The following is a 26,657-nucleotide window of genomic DNA, read 5'->3' as shown; positions in this document are numbered from 1 at the left end:
ACAATACACTTTTCTGTAGGAACACTGAAGGGAAAAAAAAAAAAAAAAAAAGAAAAAAAAACTAGCTATCTGTCACTCTCTGGATGTTTATACAGTTCCTAACATTTCCATTTCAAAACACGTAAAATCCTGGCAACGATGCAACTCGAATAAATGGACATTTTATATTAATCTTGTTCATCCTAGTCTTAGGACTAATGGTGGGTTTGTTTTTTTTTGTTGTTGTTTTTACTTGGAGACAAAATCTGCTTTAAACCAATAAAAGAACAAAAACAGCTACTTATAGATAAGATAATCAAAGTATTTCCAATGACAAGATTTATTGTGCTCTTTATAGTTACAGAAAAAAAAAAAACATGCAGAGTTGCCACAGCTGACATTTTACAAGAATAAGACAAGCTATGTGCCACTGTTCAGTTACGATCGGGCTAGTTAAGAACTTACCCTTGTTGCCTTCCTTTCCGGGATACAGTACGAATAAAATAGTAGGAGCAATATTTAAACTTGCTATCAAAATCCTATAATTAAATTAAAATTATACGGATCTGATTGCCTCTTGCAACCTCCCTCCTGACAGCTCATTGCAACTGCACTGCACACCAGTCTTGCTCGCTTGGAGCAAAAACAGGTAGTGACCCTTACAATTTAGTTTGCTTTATTTGTTCCTTTTTATAATCTAGTTTCAGCTGCTTCTCAGCTTTTTGAAGTTTATTGACTTGGTAGGAAGAAAAAACAAACAAACAAAAAAAACAGATCAGCTCCTAGCTACCTCAGGGACATGCTGTTTCCCAGTGAAATACTGCTGTGAGGGAGGACAGCTGAGGCATTTCAGCTGGACTGTCTGAGTGGGGAGAGAAAGTGCAAAGGGGAAGATAAGAGGTCTGGGATCCTTTACACAGAGGACAATACAAATCACAGACACTCCTCCAGAAGTCTGCAGCCACATTACAACTATGCAGCAACAACTGACTTTCTTTTTTTCTTTTCCCCTCCCAAAAAGACACATTCTGTGGTATTTTTAGCATCTCCAAGTGTGGCAATATTTTGTCTTTCTCAATACAAGATAATCACATAATTTAGTTTCTTTGTGTCCCAGTTTTCAAAAGTAGCTGCAGTATCTTCAGAAGCAGGGGGCAGAAGCATCTTTGCTGCCCCAAGTTCTCAGCAGCAGTATCACATACCTCTTTGTTGTCACCAACTGTATAATAAACAAAAAAATTGATCCTTGGTAATCGTACTTTGTGTGCCGCTAAGAAGCGTCTGCCTAACAGCTTGTCAATGCTTCAAAACTGACAATTGCAGGAAATCTACTGGCACTTGAGGTCACCTCAAATTTGCCATTGAACGCTTTTCTCTTGGAAGTGTTACTTGGAAGAACATCTTGTATCCCAGTTATTCTCAGGGATAGTTTCATTTGGCAACATTTCCCCTAATACTCTAACAGATACCATGTCAGCACAACAAAGGCATAAATATGCTGGAGGTGATGTACGGGATTCCCAAAAAGCCTTTTTCTCAAATGAGAACATGTGTTCCTCTATAAATAGCACTTCAAGGTAAGTGATGAGAAAACATGTCATAACTAATCATTGTTTGCGTCTCAGTATATCACCATGAGACCTTTGTTTTTTATTTATTTAATAATCTCCTCTTATGAAAATAATGGTGCGTATGCATACATCTATACATACACATTTATTTTCAAAGGAAAAATCCATTTTTTTTCTTGTATGGTCACTTCTGTAGAGTTAAAGATGTTAAATGCTTTATATTTTTTAACCATGTTAAGTCCTTGAATCTTTTCCATCAGTATTTAAATATCACAAATAATGAGTAAGTGTAAATTTGAATGCATACACTTTCATGACAGAGTCTTTTACCTGCTATTTCTGTACTGCAAAACAGAATGTAACTGATCAACATAAGCAGTGGTCACGAAAAATAAATAAAACACGAAAATAAATAAAACACGAAAAATAAATAAATAAAACAACCAAAATGAGTACGAAAAAGCTCAAAGATTTGACTGAAATCAGGACAAAAGGAGCAAAAAGCTTAAGGTCTGACTAATGCCAGAATGTATAATAAGCAGAGAGATCTTTTTTGCCAATAACACATAATATTCAATAATGCATTGTTCGCACGGGTGTTTTAGGACAGGAATTAGGATAAAAATAAATACTTAGCAAAAAAAAAAAATCCTTATCCAATTGCTATATTCTACTAACACAACAGTTACATATTTTAACATCAAGAGAGAAAATATTTTTTTATATTTATAAGAAGACTTTTTGAGGCACTGGACAGAGATTTTCAGTTGTAAAATTTGCTTTCTCAGAGTTTCACCCTTTCAAAAGTGTCAGAGACAAAAAATACCTGGGAGTATCTCCTATTATCTTCTTTATCCATAAATTCCATCAAAAAGAGAATTTAAAAAAATGATAAATGATAAACTAAATAAAACTGGGCTTTGTGAAGCCATTACAGAAATATGCTGGATAGAAAAGATGATTTTTTCTGACCATTAGCAGGGCTGGGAGCATTGCATGCATTTCCACCTTGTGACATCCCCATCCTCCCTCTCTTCCCTGCTCAGACTCCATCTCATACAGTCAGTCCCAACTTCCCCCGATCTGATTTTCTTTCTCTTCTGCTCTTGAAGATGAAAAATCTCCCAAAGACCCTTATCTATTTTGCTCTTACTCAGTTCTCTCTTTCACTGACTCCCAGCCTTGGTCTCAGGCAGTCTTGCACTTTTCCACCCATCTGCAAGGTCAAGCTCTCAAGTTCCTTGTTTACTTACCCATGCCCAATTCTGCCTGTCTATATTCCCCTAGCCAGCTTCCAAATATGCAGTCTAGTTCTGGAGTCCCTGTATTTGAGTCAGACTGCAAACCATTTTACACTGTTGTGTTATTAACATGGAGATCACTGACAGCATGCAGGGCAATTAAAGAAAACAAAACAAAACAACATAACACAACAGGGGAGATGGGGCGAGGAGAGGTGGGTCAACAGAGTTTTCAGTATGAGCAAAACAACACATGTTTTCCCTCACCCATACTCTGAAACAGCTGAATCATTTTGTTTTTCTGAACAATGCAGCCTCAGATATAAGGCATGGAAATTTTCATTTCAAATGATTCAAATCTGGCAAAAATATGAGCAATTGAAATAGATGTACAGCCAACATACTGAAAGGAACAATCCTACCTGCCATGGCACTGGAAGAAGGCTGTTCCTCCTGCTGTCTATATACCAGCACAATAACAGACCATGTTGATTTGGGACAGCAACGGTCAATAACAGAGTACGTCTGAGAGAGAAATCATCCTCAGGTACGACCCTAGGTGTCACTAAACGCAACCTCTGAATAGTTCTGCATGTTTGAACACATATGCTTTAAAAACACTAATTATTAGCTCTATTTGCTCTAAGCTTGGAAGTGCTTTATAGCCCATATGAAAACATATGAATTATTCATATAGAGCTTCTGGTCACTAACAGAAAAAACATGATAAACAAGGTGTATGTTCACTTGAACTTGCGCAGTACAATATCAATGGCTTGTAAACACTGCAAAACTGATGATTCTGAGTTACTGGATTAATAGTTGCCAGGTAGGTAGAAATTATTTTATATTAATCTATGAAGTCAAACTGCATGGAAAACCAAGAAGTTATGGATGTTGGTAGGATATCACAGATTTTCTGAAAGAACATTTTGTCAATTTTCCAGTCCATCCGTTTGCAGCTACCACAAGACCAAGGACTAAGCTTCTGTCTATATTTTTGGTAATAACATAGAAATACTAACATGAAAAGAACAACAACTATAATAAATAAATAAATAAAAAGCTAAAATCACTGGAAAGTTTAAAGGTAGCTTATAAATGGAATGGCAGTTATAGTTCATCATGTCATCAGACAGTTTATGAGAACTGTAACTCGATCTACTCTATGTTGATGGCAATCATGTTTTGGCAAGCCCTATCAAAAGGTAGAAATGGCTGTGGAGGCATCAGCAGAACTTACAACAGGGATGACAGAATAGTTCACAGAAGTGTTAATACTTATTAAGGGGAAATAGAAACAAAGAAACAAACAAACACAAAAAAAAACAGAAAAATCTCTGGTACCCCATACTCTGTTATTGTGCAGTACATCCTATCAGCAAAATCTGTTACAGCTGACAGCCACAGACAGAGTTTCAGGTGTGGGTGATATCAGCTGTACTCAACATTGATTACTAACTTAAGAGGTCCCAGTAATCAGTCTGGATGAAACCCATTTCTTCAAAGGTGGCTAATAAAATGTTATGCACTTAACTGGGAAGCATATACAAGCTTTTTCATGGATTTGACACTTGACAATGCCATTCTAATACTAATTCTGCCAGACACTGAAAAGGTAAAAAAGACAGGCATATCCCAGGCAGAGATGCCCACCCAGAACACAGTGTGGGATACCTAAATTAAATGGCACAGAATTCAGCTCAGAAGAGTCTCCCTTCTTTATGGTCCTGTAAATTCGTGCTTATTTTAATAAGGACTTGATTTGGAAAGAAGTGAACACTCTCCCCCCCCCACTTTTTTTTATGTGTAGTAAAATTAAAATATATTCATTGGCCACTAATGCAAGATGCACAGTCAAAACATGCTCCCCGTTTTCATCAAAATACTACTAATAATAAAGCTTTGGCCTGCCTTGAAAGCAGTATAAAAATTTCTCCATATATGGATACTGTTTATTTACAGAAAAGCCCAGTTTTCATACAATCAGTTTTGTAAGCAGCAATTCAAAGGAATGATCCTTTTAGATTTCTGGGGAAATAACATAATGGAGGTTACTCAAAGGAATAGATCATGCAGCTACAACCATTCTCATTATGTACATATGAGATGCTTCGATGTTCCTTGCTACTGATTACATGAGTAAACAATTTTAGTATGCAAAATCCTATTAACTCAAGGGGATTCTGCATAATTTTATAACAGCTCCACTTGTGGTGTCTGATCGACTGGGTCAGCAGCAGACAGATGGCAAAGAATTAATTCTAATTGCAATGCTGCCATCGGGGTTTTCTCTACTCACTGCATTTGGAAAAACTAGCAGAAAAACCTTTTCTTATATTTCCTACACCTAAAAGCAAGACACCATTGAGTAAAAAGATGCAAAGCAATTTCCTTTTTTTTAAGCACATGGATGTAGAAAGGATAGAAAAAAGCCAAACTAATTGTCAGTCCTTCTGTCCCAACTAGGGGTAGAGGACCAGTCAAAAGCCCAAATGTCAGAGGTGGTAACATATAATAAATGATACCAAATAGAAGCATTTTATTCCATAGGGACAGGGAACACTTAACTGGTCAGTAAGCACACTTCCACAGCTAGACTGTTCTCTTGAGATTATTTCTTCTGTCACTGTGCTTGCTTTCTGTTCTGACGTTATTTGGTTTTGGCTAGTCACCCTTCACTACTTGAAGCCCTATAACGATCAGTGCTAGCTTTTACAAAGATTTTTTTCTGCCTTTTTCCCTGTGTTTTCTTAATTTAGGAGGAACAGTAAAAATGTTGCAGCAGTCAGTATAAAGAGAAAGACAAATGGAAATTATTCTGCTTTCCACTTACGCTCCCCACATAAAACCCTAAAACAAAGGCTAAAGTGAATCTCAAAGACACAGAGGAATAAAATCTGATCTCTCAAGGTAGAGAGATGACACTGTAACCCATCCCTCCAAAAATTAGGGATTTCTCTTTTCCATTTTTTAATCACCCAATTAAATCAATCCCTAATTCTAAGGTACAATGATTAAGTATTATCTAGTACTTAGTGAATTTGTGCTTAGTGCATATTCAGATGGCAAATTATTAGCAGTCAGAAAATGGTCCCTAAAATTAAATTATTAATACACTGTTTCCCTAATTTTGGGAAAACGGTCTCCAGAGAAAACAATGATCTGGCTGGGATTTGCAGCCAGATCTTAAGCTCAAGAGACACAACCTACGTCCAGAAAACCTTCAAAGTACAGAGCTAATTAAACTGATACAGAAATATTTGGCTGAGTTTTGTTAAGACACAGAGGCATTTTCTAGGCATGAACTCTGAGACGCCAGCTCCAAGACCTACATGGACATAGCAAATATTCAATCAATATTATTTGTCAAAGCATAAGAGAAAAGGTGCTTTGTTTTGTGGGTTTGTTTGTTTGAGCTTTGTTTTTCATTTGTTTTTTGAATTCTATGCCAGGATGATCCAGCTAGGGAGCAGGATATAATGGGAAAGATGCAAAAGTAAATCAGGACTTTTTTTGTTAAAAGAGTACTTGTTTTGGGGAAACGGTCTCCTCATGTTTCATGACAGGACAGTTTCTTTTAGTAATACTGTGTAATTACTCTTCTAGAAGCACTATTTTCTGTAAATTGAAAAAAAAAAAAACTTTTTCTTAAAACATCACAACTTTCATTCCTATTTCTCACATGCCAGTTTGTATTATGAACGTTTCACTGAAATAAAGACTAATTAGGACTGCTTCAGAAATGAGGGCTTAAGGTTGTCAGACATACCTGGCAACCCTTTTGGACAACTTTCTTCCATCTGGATTTTTAATTAAGCTCACTTAAAGTAATATGAGCAAATGGTGAAAAAACATCTAATGGATTTTGACTAATCCAAAGAAAGACTTTCATTGTGGTGAAAGAGATGACAACTTCAACCTTTATCACTGACTGCACTGCACTTAATCCAACCCCATCCCTGAAACATTTCCCAGATTTTTGGCATCACACCCAAGGAAGGAAGAATTGACAAAACCAAGTTCACATAGTACAGAAAAATAAGAGATTTTTTTTTTTAATATTGTTGAGGGGCAGGGGGAAGGCACTTTTTTTTTTTTTTCCTTACCTGAAATGGAGACTGGCTGTTGTAATTCTTAATCTCCTTGTTTGCTCCCCGGAAGAGCAGCACTCTGGCACAACTCTCCTGAAAATGGTAAAAGGGTAAACTTCTTAATAATGGTCCTAAAGAGATGTTGAGGCTATGAGATGTTTTGCTGCTTTGAATATATTTTCTTAGATAAGAACAGCAATAGTCAAAAAATATATGTATTAGTCTGAGAAAATAAGTTATAAGTAGTATTTAAATGTGTGACAGGGCTTGAGGTGCTTTGCGATGTGTTAGAGTAGAAACAACTTGCAAGTGTTAAAAAAAAAAAGTAAAGGAATGTGAGATGTAAACATCTTATTAAATTTTTAATAAATTGTACTGTGGAAATTCCATATTTAACAAAAAAAAAAAGAATTTGCAGTAAATGCATTAGTTCAAAGTGAAATTTGACTCCCAAACGTGTTTTGCCTATTTTGTAGGGAAAATAGTACACTGTTCAAGGTACAGTAAACAGTACTTGTGATGAATATCATCCTCCCCTACTGCTAAAAATTATATAAAGCAGTTTTACTGCTTGTGTGAATTTGCTCTGTTTGTTGGTTTGTTTTTATTTTTTTGTTTTGTTTTCTTTGCTTTTAGTTTTTTTTTGGTTGGTTGGTTTGAGTTTTTTGATTTTATTTTCTTGCTGATCCTCAATGCTAAACATTTAATGTTTGTTTTTTGTTGTTGTTGTTTTGTGTACCTGGAACCGTACTGACCAGTCTAACCTACTTTCTTTTTCCCCCAAATACTAACAGTTACAGTGCAAACCCAATACACTTCTTTTAAGGAAAAGAGAAATGTATGGCTCAAGACCTTCTGAACTGAGGAAATCTGCAAATGAAATCCTCTAAGAACAACTGTTTTGGATTGACACAGAGTATCCTTAGATCACTAGTCTACACTGTTCTAAAGTATGAGTGACCTGCCAGAAATCCTCTGTGGTTCTGGCACACTTTTCAGAATACTAGACTTTTTAGCAATCCATATATATACTCTATTTCCTATATGTCATCTCTAATGTTCATCTTAGGATATTATGCAAACCAGTTTGTTTTTGTTTTCTGATCATGAACATTTCTACTAATTTCATTGTGCTTTTTGGATTTTTTGCCATGTTATGTTATGGAGTTCTACCAAATGAAATATTTCAAAGTGCTACCTTTCATTTCTAACAGTGAATTTGCAGCCAGATAAAAGAGTATTATAGTTTAGCTGTTTTAGTGACAGAAATTGAGCTTATTTATTAGGTTTTGAGTCATAAGCAAACATGTAGAAAGTATGACTGAAAATAATTTTCCTCATGTTTTCCAGTTCATCACAGCAGATTCTTGATCTCTTCCATCACAGGGTCATCCTAAATACATCTGGGGAAGAGGTATCCTACCCTTTCACTACGGTTCGTTACTCCAAAAAGATGTTCTTTTGTTTCCTTTTGCTCCCACACTTCCTATTTTGCAAAACAGACTGAAACAACAAAATGGATCCTATCTCAAGATAGGATATTAATAATCATCTCTCATCTATATTAGTAATCATCTCTCAGACAGTATTTTTTAAAGATATATAATTAATATAGTCTCATTTGCTTGTACAGAAATCTGAACATTAGGTGTGTTCACTGTATCTCTAAACACAGAAAGATCTACACCAATGCTTAAAATGTCATAGTTTCCTAATTTTTCTGACTTCTATATTAGCAAATATGCAAAAGAAGTAAATGTGCTGCAATCCAGAGGATGACCTCCAGGTTTAAATGAATAAATAAATACACAAATAATCTTTTCCAGGTTACTTTCCCAAGAATTTGTTTCAGACTGACTGCTAAATGATGCTAGGCTTACACACTACATTATATTCCCACAGTGACCACTGTTCCCCTAGGAATAACATATTTTTACATTCTTCACAATCTTCAAATAAGCTATATACAGTGTAACAAAAAAAAAAAATGTAAATTGATTTATTTCTTAAATTGTTTTGATAAGAAAAGTTATGTCAAAAGTGTACAGAGTTGTTCAACAAAAAAAAAATAAAATCTTCTTTTGGATGAAGTACAGAGTTTCGTTCTTTGTTTCTTCTTCTTAAACAAACAAAAGCATTCCTGGCTTCAGAGTCTCTCTTCCTTTTGTCTCCTTCTCATATGTCCGGTGTTAAGGGGAACAAACCAGGGAGAAAAAGCAGAAAAGCCAGAACCAAAAATGCTTCGGATGACCTTTTTTTTTTTTTTTTTCCTTAATTCCTTAATTCAAGGGAAATTGCCCATTTAAGAGTTCGGTGTTCTTAAGGTGCTTCCTACCAATGCCACAACTTCTGTTTGCAGTTTGGACAAACTAACAACTTCTGATATTGAGGGCTTAGCATTGTTCATTCGTTATATCATACATGAATCGAATATGCAGTATGATGCCTTTTAGGCATCATAATACTGAAAAAGCATTTTTCAGAGATCTCTAGGCTTGTCAGCAGATAAGATTCAATTTGGTGTTTGAGTTCTGATTAACTGAGTTAATACTACAACAGTTTCCACATAGAATCCAGTCCTATGACTGAAAGAAGGCACTCTTCATCCCTCCGTTTTTATTCGGAAAAAGCAGAGTATAAGACCTGTCCACACTTCATTGATTTACTGGACGGCCACCAAATAATAATAAATAATAATAATAATAAATAATAAATAATAATAATAATAATAATAATAATAATAATAATAATAATAATAATAAACTTTAAAAAACAAGAAGTCATTTAGATCAGCACTTAGCTGGTACTTAAGAAAACAAAATTACTGAAATCCTGAGAAAATTCCCTGGAGAAAGCTGGAAGGGAAAAATCCAATGGGTAATGACTCCATCTACAGGAATCAAGAGGCAAAAAGGATCTTGCTGTCCTTCCCATCTTCTTCTGGAAAAGGTAAACACAGGTCCTTCCACATTAGCTAATAACAACTTTCAATTAAGTTGAAAAAATCACCATGGGTTATGGTTCACAGCACCAAAGAAAAACTCTTTACTTTTACATATTCCTGATTAAAGAAAACAAAATCAGGACACTGTAGCCACAAGATGTAAAACTTCCAGTCAAAAAGCCCAGTTTAATGATAATGAAAATATTCATGATCTGTAGGTGAAATTTCAGTGACAGTCTCTGAATCTTCCACAGAATATTTCTTTCAATAGACATCAGGAGGAGAACACACCTTCACATGAAAAATACTGTCATTCAACAGGATTATTCTAATTTCCATATCATACTGCATAACATTTGCTACAAGTGTGTGATCTTGTAAATAACTATAGCCATGAAAACATTACAATATAACGGTTTAAAAAAAAAAAGAATTTGCATTTTTATGTTTATATATGGTCCAAACTTCAAAATTCTTACTCAGAAAAAGTGAAATAAATAAAGTTTGAAAAAATATTTTTTAAATATTCACTTAACAGAAATGCCTATAGTTACTTGTGTCTAATTCCTGATGGGAAGCATAAACGCAAAATTTTTGTTGAGAAAAAAGTGACTTTCAATCCTCTGCAAAATCCTCTAGGAATCTGTATGCCTACAGAAGCAAAGAAACCATTGCTAAGCTTAACCTAGTTGTTCTAGGGGCTTAACCTGTTGAAGACCACCAGCAGACAGGGAGCAACAAGCAATCCACAGAGACACCTACCCACTGATATGTTGCATACTTCAAACAATAATGAGCATTAACAGGGAAATTTTGTATGACTGGACTCTTTATGAATTGAAATCAATTATGGCATACACAACAAGTCAACTGTCAAATTATTCCCCAAATTCTATTTTTAAAACAGTCAAGTCTTCAATACTTGAAGAATCTGCTTTGAAAAGACTTTTGAAAAAGCTGAGATTGTAATTAATTAAGAAGCAGATGCTTTAACAGATGTTTCACTAGTTACAGTCACATCTTATGACTTGTATTTTCCTAATGCGATGTAACATTAAACGTGCTGTGTTTTAACATAGTTGTAAAACTTATTCCCTCCCCACCATCCCTGCAGAGAGAGTATTACATGCTATCAAATCAAAATGGTTCTGTTATTTGTAAATGGCTACACAAGTTGTAAACAGCAGAAAATTAGACATCTTTTGTATAACCTACAGATATATTTCTACAGTATTTTCCAAGTGTTTCTTATTTAATTCTAATTTAAATTTTAGCAAAACAGCAGTAAGTTATTACCAGGAAACAAATATTTAGATACAACACTAAAAAACAGTCCAGTCATACATTGTGTTGTTTTCTTTTCCAACGAACAGGTATAATTTTGCTACCAACAATGAGCAGTCTTATTTGGAATCAGTGACTAAAATACTAATAAAGTTGTGTTTAATTATGTCCCTTCTAGTTTCTAGGACCAACGTTTAAAAGTGGAGAATGTGTGTGCCCACTCACTTGGTTGTAAAGGGCACAGATGTGCAGCGCCGTATTTCCTGACGCGTTCTGCGCACACATGTCTGCGCCATAGAAGAGAAGGTGCTCCAGATGTTGGACATGTCCATACCGGCAAGCCTATGAAGAGATACATTAATATCTCAGTTACTATACAATCTGGCTGCATCAGGCAAGCATTCCATGCCAACATTTTTTATTTCCTCGTTTTTAAATCAGAGAATATGCTACTTTATTTTAGACCTAATTTTTAAAACCACCCCTGGACTGAATGGGAAGCCTAACAACCTGATCTGCATATCTCTCTGTGAACTCAGATGCGTGCACTTCAGGTACAGCAAGTCTGTGCAAAAATTTAAGCATATGCTTAAGTACTTGGGGAACAGCGATGTAAATTATCAAGAAAATACGAAGATTGATAACTTTCTAATATATTATTAGGCAGAATATATAAACAGAACTAATATTCCTAGTCAGCTAATCATGTTTAACAGTTGACAGAAAGTAATTTTTTTGTCCTGGAAATCTTTGGAAAGTTGTCCACTAGATGGCACTGAAGATGATCAGATTTCGAAAGCCTGATTTTTAACGTGTGAACACAGTTTATGGAAATCTGGTCAAAAGAATTGAAATAATAATTTTCAGATTCTATGATGTCACCATATGTACAGTGTACACGAGGCAGTGATCCAAAAGAGGGAAAATCTTCAAGTGTTACTTTCAGTCACACAGATAGAATGTTAAACCCTGAACAGCTGGAATTAAACCTGTACAGAATGCAACTCCACTGAAATTTGAAACTTTCCTGATTAACAAATAAGTTTGAGAAGAATCACATTCGTTCAATTCATCAGTCTCAATTACTCTACTCCTTTCTTCTCTGTAGCACACCAACTGAGCATCTCCCAGTTCATAATACTTTTACCTTGACATCATCTCAGATCAGTATCATTCCTATAATATACGGATTCCTATTCCTATAATAGTATGGAATTTAAGCTGAGAGATACAGATATACAAAGCCATTCACCCTGTCTTAAGTACCTAATTACTACTGACTTCAGTGGGAATTTTATCACCTACACATCTGGCAATTTGGATCAGAAGAATTAGTGTACTGTTCAACACACAAATGTGTGACAAATGTGACACATCTGGGATTGAACTGGATTTCCCAGACTAGTACCCTAACCACTACATCTTTTCTTTCTCTGAATTTAAATTGCAACAGACAGAAAAACAAAACAAATCAAACAACAAAAACACAGAAAAATGGTGCTTATTAAATAATTTATTCATTTACAAATCATATGCAAAAACTAATGGAAACATCATGCCAGCTGATGTTAGAACAGGAATATTTTAAGGCAATAGAAAGCAAGCATCTGAAAATAAGCAAATGGGAGAAACAGAATCAAACCATAGATGTGTTTCTGAATGTGGGGGAGAATAGAGCAAATGCACAATGAGCCATAAATGATCAATTCAGTCCTAATTCTAAAAGTCAATCAACAGCTAGATATGAATGTGCAGGTGTCCAACTTTCTATTCTTCCTACAATAAGCTGGACTAAAACCAGGCCTTTACCCCACTTTTCTTCCTTGTTAGAGTGGGGTTTGACCTTCTCCTCTGCCAATCTGACAGCAATGCTTTATTCAGCTTATTGGGAGGCTCTGTAAGACAATTTACACAAGGAAAATATATTTCCCCTAGGTATACATGTTAGGCGAGCTGTTCAAACCATTCAAACCATTTATCAGAGCTCCCTGTTATGGTCAATGGAGAAAGACTGGCATCTCCAAGAAAGAAGAAAGTACATCTGACAAACACATAAGAAGTATTACCAGGGAAATTAACATTTAGCAAGTAACAAAAATATTGTTAGCCTTTTTTTTTTTTTTAATAAAGTGCCACTAAAAGGATGCTAAATTTCAAACTTCCAAGATTCCATTGTATAAATATGATTAGCAGTCAACTGCAGTAGCAATTTCTGCAGCAAATCCACGGTAACCAAAGGACTATGAAGTTAAAAAATATTCCATTGGGACAGCTTATACTTCTAATTTACCACAGCAGGATGCAAAGCAACATGCAAACAGAAACAGGAAGTAACTCCATACTTGTATGTGCAAGGACTAAACATATTCAAATGACATTCAAAACACTGTTTAACCACAAAACATATATGGTGCACATCTCCTGGTACTATTTGAACTCTAACCAAAAAATAATCTTATCTACCTGATGAATTTCTTGCCATCCATTTTCATCTTTGCAGCTGACTGTAGCGTGTTCATGAAGTAGCAGTTCACAGCAGTAGGGATCCCCTCCCACCACAGCAGTGTGGTACAGGGGTGTCAGGCCACAGCTGTCTTTGTAGTTAGGAGATGCTCCAAGCTCTAAAAGAGTCTGAAAGCAACCACAACCTGTGAAAACTATTATTTGGAGGGACTTGTAAGTGAAAATAGACTTTTCTACCTTTTTCTAAAATAATTACAAAGTTGATATTTGCCATAATGTGTATTTGTTGCTCACTTATTTACAAGCTGAAAAAATGGGCTGCAACGCAGAGTAAGCTAAGGAAGGAATGACCCCAGAAGAATAAGGACCTCAAGGTATCTACAGGGATAGCAAGAAAAGGATGAGTGACAATGTCCTATTTCCATCCTTCCTTCAATTTCAGAACTGGCACTCTGAAAATGTCGCATTGCCTTTGAAACACATTTACCTCTTCAGTTACAGGATGCTTTATCAAAAATGTCATGCAATTTCCATATCTCTCAAAAGGCAATAAGCAAATGCCATAAATATAAGATTTAATCTAGCATATCAAAGTGATATAAGAATACCTGTTAAAATATGAAAGAAAACAGAAAAGACTGTGTTAAGATACAAGGCGTAATCCATATCACTGGCATTTGCTTTCAAAGAGATAAGCAGCAATAATACTATTCCTATTTCCTCAAGCAGATATTTCCCAATCTATCAGTGAATAAAGTTAAATTTCACCACTACCCAAAAATCAGAAGTAAAAAGGCCCTTTATTGAAAGCAAATCCTAAGATTTTAAAAACACTAGAAAGCACTGGAACAAATATGTATTAAAAGATCCATTGAGGACAACACAGTAATTAACTGAATGCATTTTCCTTTATATATTTTTCTGGATAAAGTAATGTGTAATTTGCTACTAAAAGCATTTACCTTGAGGGTTACTTGGTTCTTGGCTCTAGCTGCTTTGTGCAGAGCTGTCATTCCATCTTTGGCTCTGAAGTCTAAATGTGCTCCTCCATTTTTTAGAGCTTTTATCACTTCTACTGTATTGTCAAGCTGAACTGCCAAAGTTAGTGGTGTTTCTGAAGAATAGAACAGTATACGCATGAAAAAAAGATGACTAAATTTATAAAATAAAGAACATCTGCTTTAAAAACTTTTAAAATATGAAGTTAAAAATACTGATTAAAGAAAATCATAAATTATCAATTTCCTTCTTTGTACAGAAAAACCATACAGATTCCATTAGCCTAGAGTTATGAAGGCAACAGAAAGAATGCATGAGATTTAACCTGTTAATCAGTTTAGGCTGAGCAACCCCACGGTACTACGCTACGCTGCTACTTTTATTGTTCTGACCTCCACTTTCTAGGTCATGATAGTTGGGGTCCAGTCCTCGGTCCAACATTTTTGTGATTTTTTCCACTGAGAGATGGTGGACATGATCCATAAATTTTCTCAAATTAGCCTGAAACAAAGCGTGACAAATTAATCATCCTCTGATTGTAAAAGGAAAATTTTGACTAAAAGTGAAATATTCTGTCACTATATACCCACTGACACCATGGAACAAATTCACACTACTGGAGAACCCAACTTTATGCTGTGAGCATAAACCATGCAGTTTGTAAAGTTTAGAAGTCAAACACAATGAGAAGATTCTGTTGTTCATAGTTTTAAGGAAAAAGTGAATGAAGATTCTCTCAGTAAGAAATGAGGATAATGTAAGGTGATCATTATTATTCTGACCTGCAAATGAGTCTAAAGCCATAGATCAGCATTTCTGCAGCATGCTGAAAGCACATTGTATTTATGTAATAAGATTCATTCGATATTGTACACCTACGTAAAAGTCAAACATGGGATTTTTTCTACAAGCAAAAATCCCAGATCACAATTCACACATCCCTGTTGGCACTGCAAACGCATACTACTTGTTGTTTGGCAACTGGACCAGGTAGTAATGAACTCCTACTTATATCCAGTTTCTCAGACACACTACTTTTCTAAGAACACATTTGTTCGCTTCCCCAGTAAACTGGGCATACCTTTGTGTGAAGCTTGGCCAGTTGTTTTTCATCAAGATTGAACTGTTTGTACACTCTTTTCTTGTATCGAAACTGAGAGGAAACAAGCAAACAAAAATTTAAAATATCCCATTTTGCTTAAAAAATAATAACAAGAATATTTCTGACCTTACCAGGAAGTGTCCATGATGATGTAGATTTTGGAAAAATTAAAAAAAAAAAAAAAGGCTTAGTATTTCATTTTGAATATTCACCAATAATCAGCTTAACTTAGTGTCATTTTGGCCATACAGTTCATGTATGCAAAATTGCTATCTTGTATAAATATACTGAAATGAGTGGAGTTACATGGGAAATGAGATCGGCCTCTAGAATCTACATAAATAAGCAAGAATTACAGTGAAAAGAGCTTTCCCCCTAAAGGCATCTGTGCATTTCATTTATAGCCTCAGATTGAAAGAAGGCCTGGGAAAGCATGTTAAATAACAAAATACATATTTCAAAATAGCCGCTTAACACTTCTGAAATTTAAATGAAAGAAAAAGATTCCTGAAAAATCCCTTAAACAGCATAGGCAGCACTTACACATGGGAATAGTTTTCCTGATGCTTAACAGAACTGGTCCTGTGAATGAGGTTCATAGGACTGTCTCTTTTGACTGAAACTCAATCACTGTGAGCAGTTTGATGCCCTTTGGCTAGAGTAGACAGATCCACAGCCAAAATCATGTGTTTATGTAATTATAATTTCCTATTATTTCATCATACTACACACAGTTCAAAGAATGCAGCACATTTGTTGGGCAAGGAGCCTATACGGTAGGTGGCTTTAATAACAGCTTTTAAAAAAGATCACTTTTAACCCTTGTACTGCAATCCTTTAGCTGTTGCTAGAAGAATTTTGTAGAGTTAGCACTCATGAAACAGAACACTCTAACAAACATGACAGAGAAAATAATGCGGTTATTTATTTTGCTTATGGCTATAATATGAATATCACTGATTGGCTCTCAGAAATAAACTGCTGGAAAAGCCAGGACTCGAAACGCTCTCTGGACCCTGGTTCTTCTTTCCTATGTTTGTGTTGTAGTGGGGTAAGTCTGTTAATTACAGATTATTACTGGGTGATGTACCACCACACAAGCAATATCAAAATGAATTAAATGCCAGTTCTGTGCCCAGCTTCCTGCTGTACAGTGTGATCTGGCTCTGCTCTCTGCTTGCCCAGTGTCATAGTAGCTCTGCCTAGTTTAACCCCCAGCTGCACAGCCCCTGCATGAGCAATGGAGAGGGGAACAGGTGACTGCTTCACACAAACTCACTCTCCTCAGGCTTCACTGAGACAAAAATACCCTCCTTTGGCAGGAGACAAAGGGTTATTATTCAGCAACTGCTACCCTACTATGTTAAACCTAATCACAGATCCAAAAGTTTAATCCAGTACCTTACATTTCTTTTTTAAATCAGACTACTCTCCTAAGATACGTTCCCTGTGTTCTCAGAAGAGGAAAACCTCAAAATCAAATTTTCTGAAGGGTTCGATTCTGTGCAGATTTCTGGGCATAATACATGGAATAACTCCACCAAGCAGGCAAACACCAGCACTCCTGGGAGCAAGGGTTCAAGTTCAGACTTGCTGATCACTGTTTCTAAACGCAATTCTACTGCATGTAGAAACCTCAATTACAGTTTACAGTATCAGAAGAATACAATGATATTTCAGATTTTTGATATAAAAAATACCTCTAGGGACGGAACTCCTTTATTCACTGGCTGTGGGTATTCCCTAAGAAGTCGTTCCTCATCCAAAAACTTCCCATCTCTACCATTGCTTGCAGGCTGGAACAGTCCATAATTCAGGACATCTTTCAAACTCTGATTCAAAGTGCACAAAATTCGTTGCTTTGCAACCCACACTGAAGCTTCTGGGTTAAATCTAATGCATTTCTGCAAAGAGAAATGATAAGAAATGATAAAGGAAATCTAAATAATGAGGAAACATTCAAACACTATCATATTCTAAAATTCACAAGTGTTGTATATATATAAAATAAATCTATACAGCCCATGACAAAGCATACATCAACAGGATTATATTTCAGATGCTCTTTCCTCTGTAACAGCTAATGCACAAGTACTGTGAAAACCCAGGACATTTCAAGTCCCACCACAAAGATGAGAGACCACTTCCTTTTTCGGAGAAAGGATGCCTTCAAGGCAAAACTGTAGGAAAAGCCAAGTGTAAGAAGGGATGTTACAAGATATTTAACCATCCACTTGATTCTAAGATGTTCTGATGACCAGTCTGTATTCAGGCTAGAAATCTAATTTGTTTTAAGCTGTGTTTACCTCGGGGCAAGCTTATGAGAGGAACTATCTGATGTGAGGCAGCAGAGGACTAGAAAACCTCAAAAGAACCTTTTCAGTTCTCTGATACTTACCAAGTTGGAATTCAGGAATTTAAGAAGTTTAGGAATTTCATAGAATCAAAGAATATCCTGAGTTGGAAAGGACCCACAAGGATCATCTAGTCCAACTGCTGGATTTAATAACTGCTGCCCATTTATTTTATTGGCTTCCAAATTTCTTTGCAATGTGCTACAGAGATGTTTTGACCTAGGAAATAGCAGATAGCTTTAATACTTTACGATCTTAAATATAAAAATGTAATCAAGTGAGATATTAGATATTAGATTTTGTCACGAATAAAGGTGTCTAGGAAACATTTTTCATTCTGCTTATATTTAAGTTTCATGATGTTTTGTGAAAAACTTTTTATTTTGTTCTTTTGTTTTGTTTTAAATGGAGATATGAAGGAGAGAGGGAGGCAGAAGTAAGATACAAGCAGTCTTGGACTGGTACTAGACTGCTTTGATTTTAACAATCCAAAACACTAACTTCCGATTGCAATTTAAGTCTGATAATTTTTTTTTTTTAGCAACTTGAGAATTCAATATGGTTCCTTTCATTCAGTCTGTTCTTGTGGTCTATCTGTTCTTGATTATGTGCAAACATTGTAGATAATGATGGGTATTTCTAATTCTCAAAGACTTGTTAAACTGGCAAAATAATAAATAATTTCATATTTCTTCAGAACATATTTCAAAATAAAATAAATCTTTCTATAGTGCTTATTCACATTGCACAACAATTCACAATATTTATCTTCAAATACTTCACTTTCCACATGTCTGACATTACCCTGCTCATCTAATGCGTGAGGACAGGTGATAAGAGCTTAACCAGCTGCACTGAACAGAAACTCCAGTGAGGAATTCTTTTTGTGCAGTAGCTAAAAGGCTTATTTTAAAATGAGTTATTTGATACATACATCACCATTACATTTCTACCACACTAGCTACAATATTTTATAAAATCCTCAATGGCAGAATAAACCTGGAAACACTTTGAAACTAATAATTTCACAAATTCACTTATTCACAGCCCTAGCCTTTCTACCAATTCATAAGAAACACAAATGTGCTTATTTTAATCAATGCTGATCCCTTTGTGTGGAGCACCTCAGCTCCCCCTCTGCATGTTTTGCAAAATTGAGTTGTAAAAAAGGAAACACAAGAACAGAAAAGCAGAGAGACTTAGTCACCAGACAGTCTTCTTATGCTTCCACAACAGGGGCACACATATAGTATCAGTATTTCTCTCTAAATCTCAAAGCCCTTATTCAGACATGAAGCTAGTGGAAAATTTGAAAAAGGACCAAGAAAACGAAAACAACAACAACAACAACCTGTTGTACTGATAATATCTAAGCTAGCAAACTTATTTCATATAGAGAAACGTCATTTTGTGTCAAACTCTATAATCAAGGTTCCCACCTATGCAAGCAAAGGGATGCCAAAGAAAATTCCGGTTTAGGTGATAAAACTCCATAATTCTGTTTAACAGGACAATGTAAGAAAGAATTTGCAGAGGGTGTGTGGTACCTTCTTTCACAATGTACTACCCGCTTCAGTGATGTGATATGTTGTCTTCTCAATTTGCAGTCAGAAAAGTTATAATCTGCATTTTAAGTTCCCTTAAGTAAAAAAATAATAAAAATAAATTAAAAATAATAATTACAAAAAAAAAAATCAGACAATTTCCCATCAAGTTTTCCATGTAGAGGCATTCCTCAGATTCTGCCACGTATGTATTTAGGGACAAAAAGCAGCTTCTTAAAATATTCTATAGAATATTTTAGACTGCAGAAGACTGACAAAATTCTGCCCTTGTTTTCATACTTAAAATGCCAGAAACTTTCCTACCTTTGATAAAATAAATAAATGGACAGCCAAACATACCACTGTCCTCCATACTTTATCTCACAAAATATTCTTTAAAAACCTTACTTTTTCATTGCTAATGAAAAGCTACCCCTTTAATATAGCCATCTTGGTACACACAAATGCATATTTTGATTATTTAATTGGTTTAACACTACTAAACTGCTCAAATTTGGGCACAATACAGAAAGCAGTAAGCCCTTGCCCAAAGAGTTTGTGATCTTTTTTTTACAGATTAGTCTGTTAAATCTGTGATATGATAAATTTTACAGCTTAATCTGATCAAAATGCCCTTCTTGTACTTGCAAGTAGAGATGGAAAGCTGCAATAGGGACATGATAGCTTGTGTCTCAGCACTCAAATTTATTGAAATTACTATCAACTTTGCCATAGACTTTGAGCTCCTCACTTGGGCTGTAGGACCTGATTTTGGCAAGATAAAAGTACCAATACTTATTGAAAATTATGCTTGTAAAGAATTTCCATAGAATGGAAACATCAGCCCTATAACCAAGGAGACATATACAGCCAAAAAGGATTTCAGATTATCATTCTGGGGCATAAGTCGGACTAAAAACAAAACACAGGGGAAAAAAAAAAAGCCCTCAATTTTGCTAAGCAATCTTCTTTGGGTTACTAGATCTGCAGTTAGGGAATTAGTAGCTACCACCAGTGGAAGCAGACAGACCTATGGGATGCCAACAGCAGAGTGCCTGCAGCCATGTACAGCAGCAGCTCACCTGATGAAGGCTTTATGCAGAAGGGAACAGACAAAACAGATCAGAGGAGTGCCAGACCACACACAGCAGAAAGCATTTTACAGCACATCAAACCTTCATAGACTCACACCTAAGTAATCTGCACATAATGAACAACTGTGCAAATGCAGCCACAAAAGGTATGTTCATAAGAGGAAAGGATTCTTTGCCTTTATCACATAAATAGCTAATCAGTACTGGATTAGGAATGAGCTCAAAATCCATACAGAAAATTACTATCAATAATAATGCATCAACATGCACTGTCAATAACAGGATATCATGAAATCTGACTTCAGCAAACTGAGATTTACTGCCTGCTTGAGGAAATCGAGCAGCTCAGCAGGCAGGCTAAGGATTGCTTTCCATCCACTGGGCTGAAATACATTGTTGGTTCTTCCAGTTTTAGGTAAAAACAAGCTATAGTTCAAAAGAACTTAAAGTCTCAAAAAGTACCAGGCAGGCCCTAAGACCTTGGATTACTTTTCTCTTGTGTCCGCCTGTTTAAAGAAAGGAGAATTTAAAAAGCCTAGTACCAAAGTTTAATTTCATGGCAGAAGTCAAGCTTGACTTGTGTTCTGACCGGCCTCAAGGTTGTTCTGGGGTAACAGTTGCTGGCAGCCTATCTGACATAAATCTACAGAGTCTGGGATACTGCCTTCTTTCTTCAGATTCATTTGTCTGGCAGAGCAACACAACATGAAGCACTGGGAGAGACTGCCCTCTTGTTGAGCACAACTCCGTAACTGCGGTGACCATGAGAAAATAAGATGGCAGCTAAGTCAAAAAAAGCTAGATGAATTTTTCTAGCAGGACACCTTCAATGACTTTTCAATAAAAAATAAATGAAAAAATAAAAACAAACAACAACAATAAAAACAGAAAACAGGGACAAGTTTCGTGGCAAAGAACAACAGAAATACATAAAACCCAGATATTTCGATATGAAAGATGTGGGATCTATTCATGCCAACCTTTTGTTGCATCCCAAGACCAGAATGCTGACTACATATACTATAAAATTACAGCAGACCTATTCAAAGGGAAAAGGAAAGGGAAGAGCAAAGGGGAAAGGGAAGGGAACAGGGGAAAGGGGAAAAAGGAAAGAGCCCTGAGTGACTCAAAAACACTGTCAAAATCACACTGGGCCACTAGAAATCCTAGTCTACCAGCAAGACAGCATGGCGATATCAGTTGATGAAATGTGAGATCTACATTTGTAACATTAAAGCTCTTTGGATCATGAGAGACACAGTCAATTATAATCTCATACATCTGCATGCTGGTAAGAGGAAGTCGCAAGTGCAACAGCAGGACAGGAAGCAGGGGAATCATATAGCTCACCCATGCCAGCTAAAGGGGAGATATTAATTCAGTGGGAATAACGTTCATGATACAGAATCTCTGAGGAATAACATTTATTCCTTCAAAGTCGATCAACCAACACTTCTTTATCATCAGACTCATGAGGATGTCAATCACACAGAACTGCGCTGCGACGGAGGAACACTGACAAAAGGTTTGTACAGCTGCCTCCAAAATGTAATTGTCAGATTATCAAAATACAAGTTATTCCTTTGGATAGAAGACATCAATATTAAAGATGTGACAAACAAAAAGCGGAAAATGCAAATGAGAGTTTGGTATCTTGGAAAAGGAAAAGGAAAATAGAAAAGAAAAAAAGGCACCCTCATTTTAATTTGTGCCTGGTATTCAACTTAATTCCTTGACACACTGCATTCCTTCCTCATAATGAATTCAGAAAGCACAGAATTCATGAGATGAAAGGTCAAAGAGAAAACAACCTGACCACATTGCCTCCAGGTGGCAGATCACCTGCCCTCATCCAGGGCATAGGTATAGATCTCCACAGCACCCACAGTGTTTCCATCATCAAAACAAACACAAAAAAGAGGAAGATCAACTATAAACAGAAAATAACAACAAGCAATCAGTCACAAAATAGGGTACAGAATATCTGTGAAAGTTGCAAAGGAAACCCTGGAATAGATCTGAGGCAGTGGACAGCAGAACAGATGGGAAACAAAAAAGGGGCTTCTTAAGAAGGAAAAAAAAAAAAAGTGTCTCAATCTGCAGACGTGACAATTGTGTTACTACCTTCATAAAATAAAAGTTGCACAAACTAAACAAGTGCTTTATCCAGGAAAGAAAAGTATTGAAGGGAAGATTCTTAATAAATACTGAAAAAAGTAATGTATAAGGAAGGATACAAATGTATAAAAAGCAATGCAGAATAGGAAAACCAAAAAGCAGTTACAACTTAAGGTGTTGCTGTACAAAGCTGCCACTTACCAAACAACGTTTTGTGAGAAAATTCCAATATTTAAAAAAAAGAAAATGGGGAGGGGGGTGTTTTGCTTATTACTGAAGTGGAACAGCAAAACAGATGGGCAGAAAGCATTTCAAAGAAGTTCTCAACAGACCCAATCCCTTCTCAACATCAGAAATTAATAAAACATTTGAATCTGAGCATTCTGATTTTAAACATAACCCAGAGGGAGCACATAAGCATAGGATAAAACAGAAGAGCAGAACAAACACCATATGTTGATAGCAAAATAATAAAAACATTCCTAAAAACAACTGGCTGACAGATCTCTTCTTGAAGTCGAGGAGAAAGAGCAATTCTGAACACAAAACATTTGACATCACCGGTGGAGCACCATGCAGAGCTTTTCTTGACAAGAGCAACTGGAGAAGAACCAGACTGCTTCCAGTTAGAGGCAAAACCTCTTACAATGTGTTACTGCATGGGCTTATAGAGGAAATGGACACATGACTTACCCTGGATTCAGATAAGATCCAGGGAGAGGTCAGATATGCCATCTATCATACAGGAAAACACAGGAGCATCAGCTTGCTAGTTTTCCATGTCCAACACTCATTCAAAGGCGTATGCGGACACGGTTGCCTTTGGGCACGAGGTAGATAGTAGGGATTAGTTTCAAGCCCAGGTGAAGTATTTGATCCTACCCATCTGAATCTTCTGCGCTAACAGAGAGGCCACTCTGGCCAGGAGATGAGGAACACCCAGTTACTGTGATTCCCATCATAACATTAAGAAGTAGGGGTCACTGTGAAGCCAGAGCCGTCTGTGCTGGATGCACTACAAACAAGCTACTGCTCAAAAGATTACACCTGTGTGTTGCTCCATAAAGGGGTTATTAAAGCTGAGCCTCCCGGTTTATTAAATCAGGAAATTAAATGCTGCGTGATGCAGCTTTTTTGCTCACTCTCCTAAGCACGTATGTTTGCGAATATGGAAGGCTTTTTATGTGCTCTATTCCCTCAGTCATTTTGGTGAATCAGGAAATCTTTTAATCACTCATTTAAACATTCTCCTTGCTCCTGTGCTAAGGATGACACTTAGTTGAATACAGATGATGAACAAAAGCAGAAAAAATTATTCTTTCTAAAAAGTATTGTTTCATCACATTGTATTGCCATCTGAATTGAAAAGGAGACAAAAAGAGAATTGATGAAATAACTGAAAAGTAAGTCTTCATAAGAGCTTGTTGAGGTTTACAATATCTTTAAAGTTTCATATGAGAATAAGAGGGCAGTAAGACAAATTTCCTACAACGGGTGATAATTTATAGTTTTCTATAGCAGAACATCCTACTTATTATGCTTGACGATTATCTTATATTTGCAATGAATTAAAGGCGATTTACACCACCGTCACTGCAGAGGAGCAAATTTTTATCCCTAGTGAGTTCAGCTAGTGATTTAAACCAGCCAAGTGTGTTCAATTTTATCTAAAGTCCTATACTTGCCTTCCTTTAAAAGAATACATTCTTGGTCAGACTTTCTAAAAACTATTAAGGAATGAAAATATAAAACTAAATAATGCAGTTTCATGCTCCTTTGATTAAACAGCATAATTTTAAATAGCTTTTATGTTAAATTAATTGTGATTACACAGCAAATGGGGTGCATGTTGGGTTTGGTTTGTAGTTATAACACAGCTCACAAACTGTTATCTTTACTGAGCTGTGCTACACTGCATTTAAGCTATTCATTTGTAAAACTGAATCCAGATTTCACTTTTTTGTACAAGAGCTTGTGAGCTGATAAATCAGACATAGATCATCTGCTATAGGATTGTTTAAAACAATTGAGTTACTTTTCATTAATATTTTACCGAAAATCAAAAAAATACTGAAAAGTAAAGCAATAAAAATGAACAAATGAAGCAGGAAACCTAAAATACATTTTATTTCATTTCCTGCACAAAATGAATTTAAACAAAAATAATTGTTTCAATAGCGTCAATAAATAAATGATTATTGGTCTAAGAAACACTATAATGAAATGAGAGGACTTCAGGAGGCTAACATCTCTTTGATTTTAACAGCAGAGAGAAGTCAGCAAGTAAAGCTGATCTTTCTGTTTATACTGGATCTATTCATTGAGCACTGACCATAATCAAAGATAGAGCAGACCGGTAGGATCACTGACAGAGGACTTCATTACAGGGAAAATCTTTTTAAAATTTAAGATGCACAACGGTGGATTTCAATATTCCAGTCAACACTGCAATGAAAGATCCAAGGTGATGACTGCTTCAGCCAAGATTTAATAAGGATGCCATGGGTGGTTCCCAGCAGCCACAGTGCTGCTTTTCCCTCAAAAGCCTTGCTGTCCAGCTCAGGTCCCACACCACCTCTTCTTCACAGAGTTTAATCTCATACAATTTCAACTATTAGAATGGCACTGTAATTTCAGCAGAAACAGGTTCAAGCCTTAACCAAAAAATAAAAAATTAAATACAAGAAATGCACTGTGTGGGTTGAGATTTAAAAAGAAAAAAAAGGGGGGGGCTCTACAACCACACCTGAGGCCACACTGTCAAAACATCTCTTTCCTGTCAGCCTGTAGACAGGCCATCTCTATCATTCCAAAAATGAACTTAATTAAAAACAAAGAAGTAATTTCATGTTAGATAAATTCTCAGTGGCAGCACAGTATGATGTAGATCTTAAATGTCAGCATGGAGTGATGTATGTAACAGACATCCATGAAAAGGATGTGTTTTTTATAATCATCTTTGAAATAAAAAAACTGTTGTCTACCATGAACTGAAAATCCAAACAGCATTCAGGAAGGCCCAGGATAATTTAGATAATCAATCACAAACTTAGACAAGTTGTGGTTCTAGATGGAATCAGCAAGTAACTCCCAAGACCTTCTCTAGGATGCAATTGCTATTCCCATTGTAGCATTTCTGGAGGACAATGATTCTTTTACTTCAAAAATTACAACAGCAAACTTTTCCAGATTTATTTTCCTAACTTTCCATGTCCTGAACCTCATATATTCTACCATAAAAGAAACACATCTTAATAGTTTGCTGCCAGAAAGAGCAAGGAATTTGGACTGTAGATTTTTGATATCTAAGGAACGTCCATGATGTATTTTTTGATTGAAATATCATTTTTATTATCAAATCAATCATACAATTTTAAACAAATGGAAATTCTGCTTAATGCCTCTTTCTGTAAGGCTTGAGTGATTAAATCTTTTATTGAAAACTGTATTTTCATTCAATAGACAAAGGGATTTTGGAAATAGCCATAGGTTTAGGACATTTGCAAGTTAACTTAAATGACTCCTCTAGGAAAAATCAAAAAAGGTTCATTTTATCATTTCTGTTATGTACCCAATATAAGTGGTGAAGAGGTGAGAAAGAATAAAATAGTAATTTCATGTCACTGTAATACCTTCCTCCAAGTTTGCTGATTTCTCTAGGTGGAAGCCTGAGAAACAACACTGTGTAATAAAGGCATAACAGCATAGGAGGAAGGGAAGATTTATTTTGGTATCTCCTTCCTTATCTTTATGCTCTGAATATCTTCAGCTTTCTACGAAGGCCATTTTTTCATGAGAAGACAACAAAAAGGTGACTAAAGAGAGATCGATGACCTCCTGCCAGACCCCAGTTTAGTGTAATCACAAACT

At 35.9% G+C, this 26,657-nt stretch overlaps 1 protein-coding gene across 8 annotated transcripts in view; it reads right to left on the bottom strand.

Moving 5' to 3' along the window:
• Positions 1-26,657, bottom strand: part of SHANK2 (SH3 and multiple ankyrin repeat domains 2) — a 352,030-nt gene that overhangs the window by 283,134 nt on the left and 42,239 nt on the right. For all 8 annotated transcript variants that reach the window (XM_083838465.1, XM_083838461.1, XM_083838466.1 and 5 more), the window contains 7 exons: positions 17,378-17,581; positions 15,657-15,728; positions 14,968-15,076; positions 14,539-14,690; positions 13,577-13,744; positions 11,339-11,455; positions 6,901-6,978 (listed from right to left, as the gene is read on the bottom strand). In XM_083838465.1, coding sequence (XP_083694591.1) covers positions 6,901-6,978; positions 11,339-11,455; positions 13,577-13,744; positions 14,539-14,690; positions 14,968-15,076; positions 15,657-15,728; positions 17,378-17,581 — 900 coding nt within the window. The remainder of the gene's footprint in view (positions 1-6,900; positions 6,979-11,338; positions 11,456-13,576; positions 13,745-14,538; positions 14,691-14,967; positions 15,077-15,656; positions 15,729-17,377; positions 17,582-26,657) is intronic.

The sequence above is a fragment of the Anser anser genome (genome assembly GCF_964211835.1).
Source record: "Anser anser genome assembly, chromosome: 5".
Classification (NCBI taxonomy): Eukaryota; Metazoa; Chordata; class Aves; order Anseriformes; family Anatidae; genus Anser; species Anser anser.
Note: the sequence above shows the minus strand (reverse complement) of the source record. Positions and strands in the feature narration are given on the sequence as shown.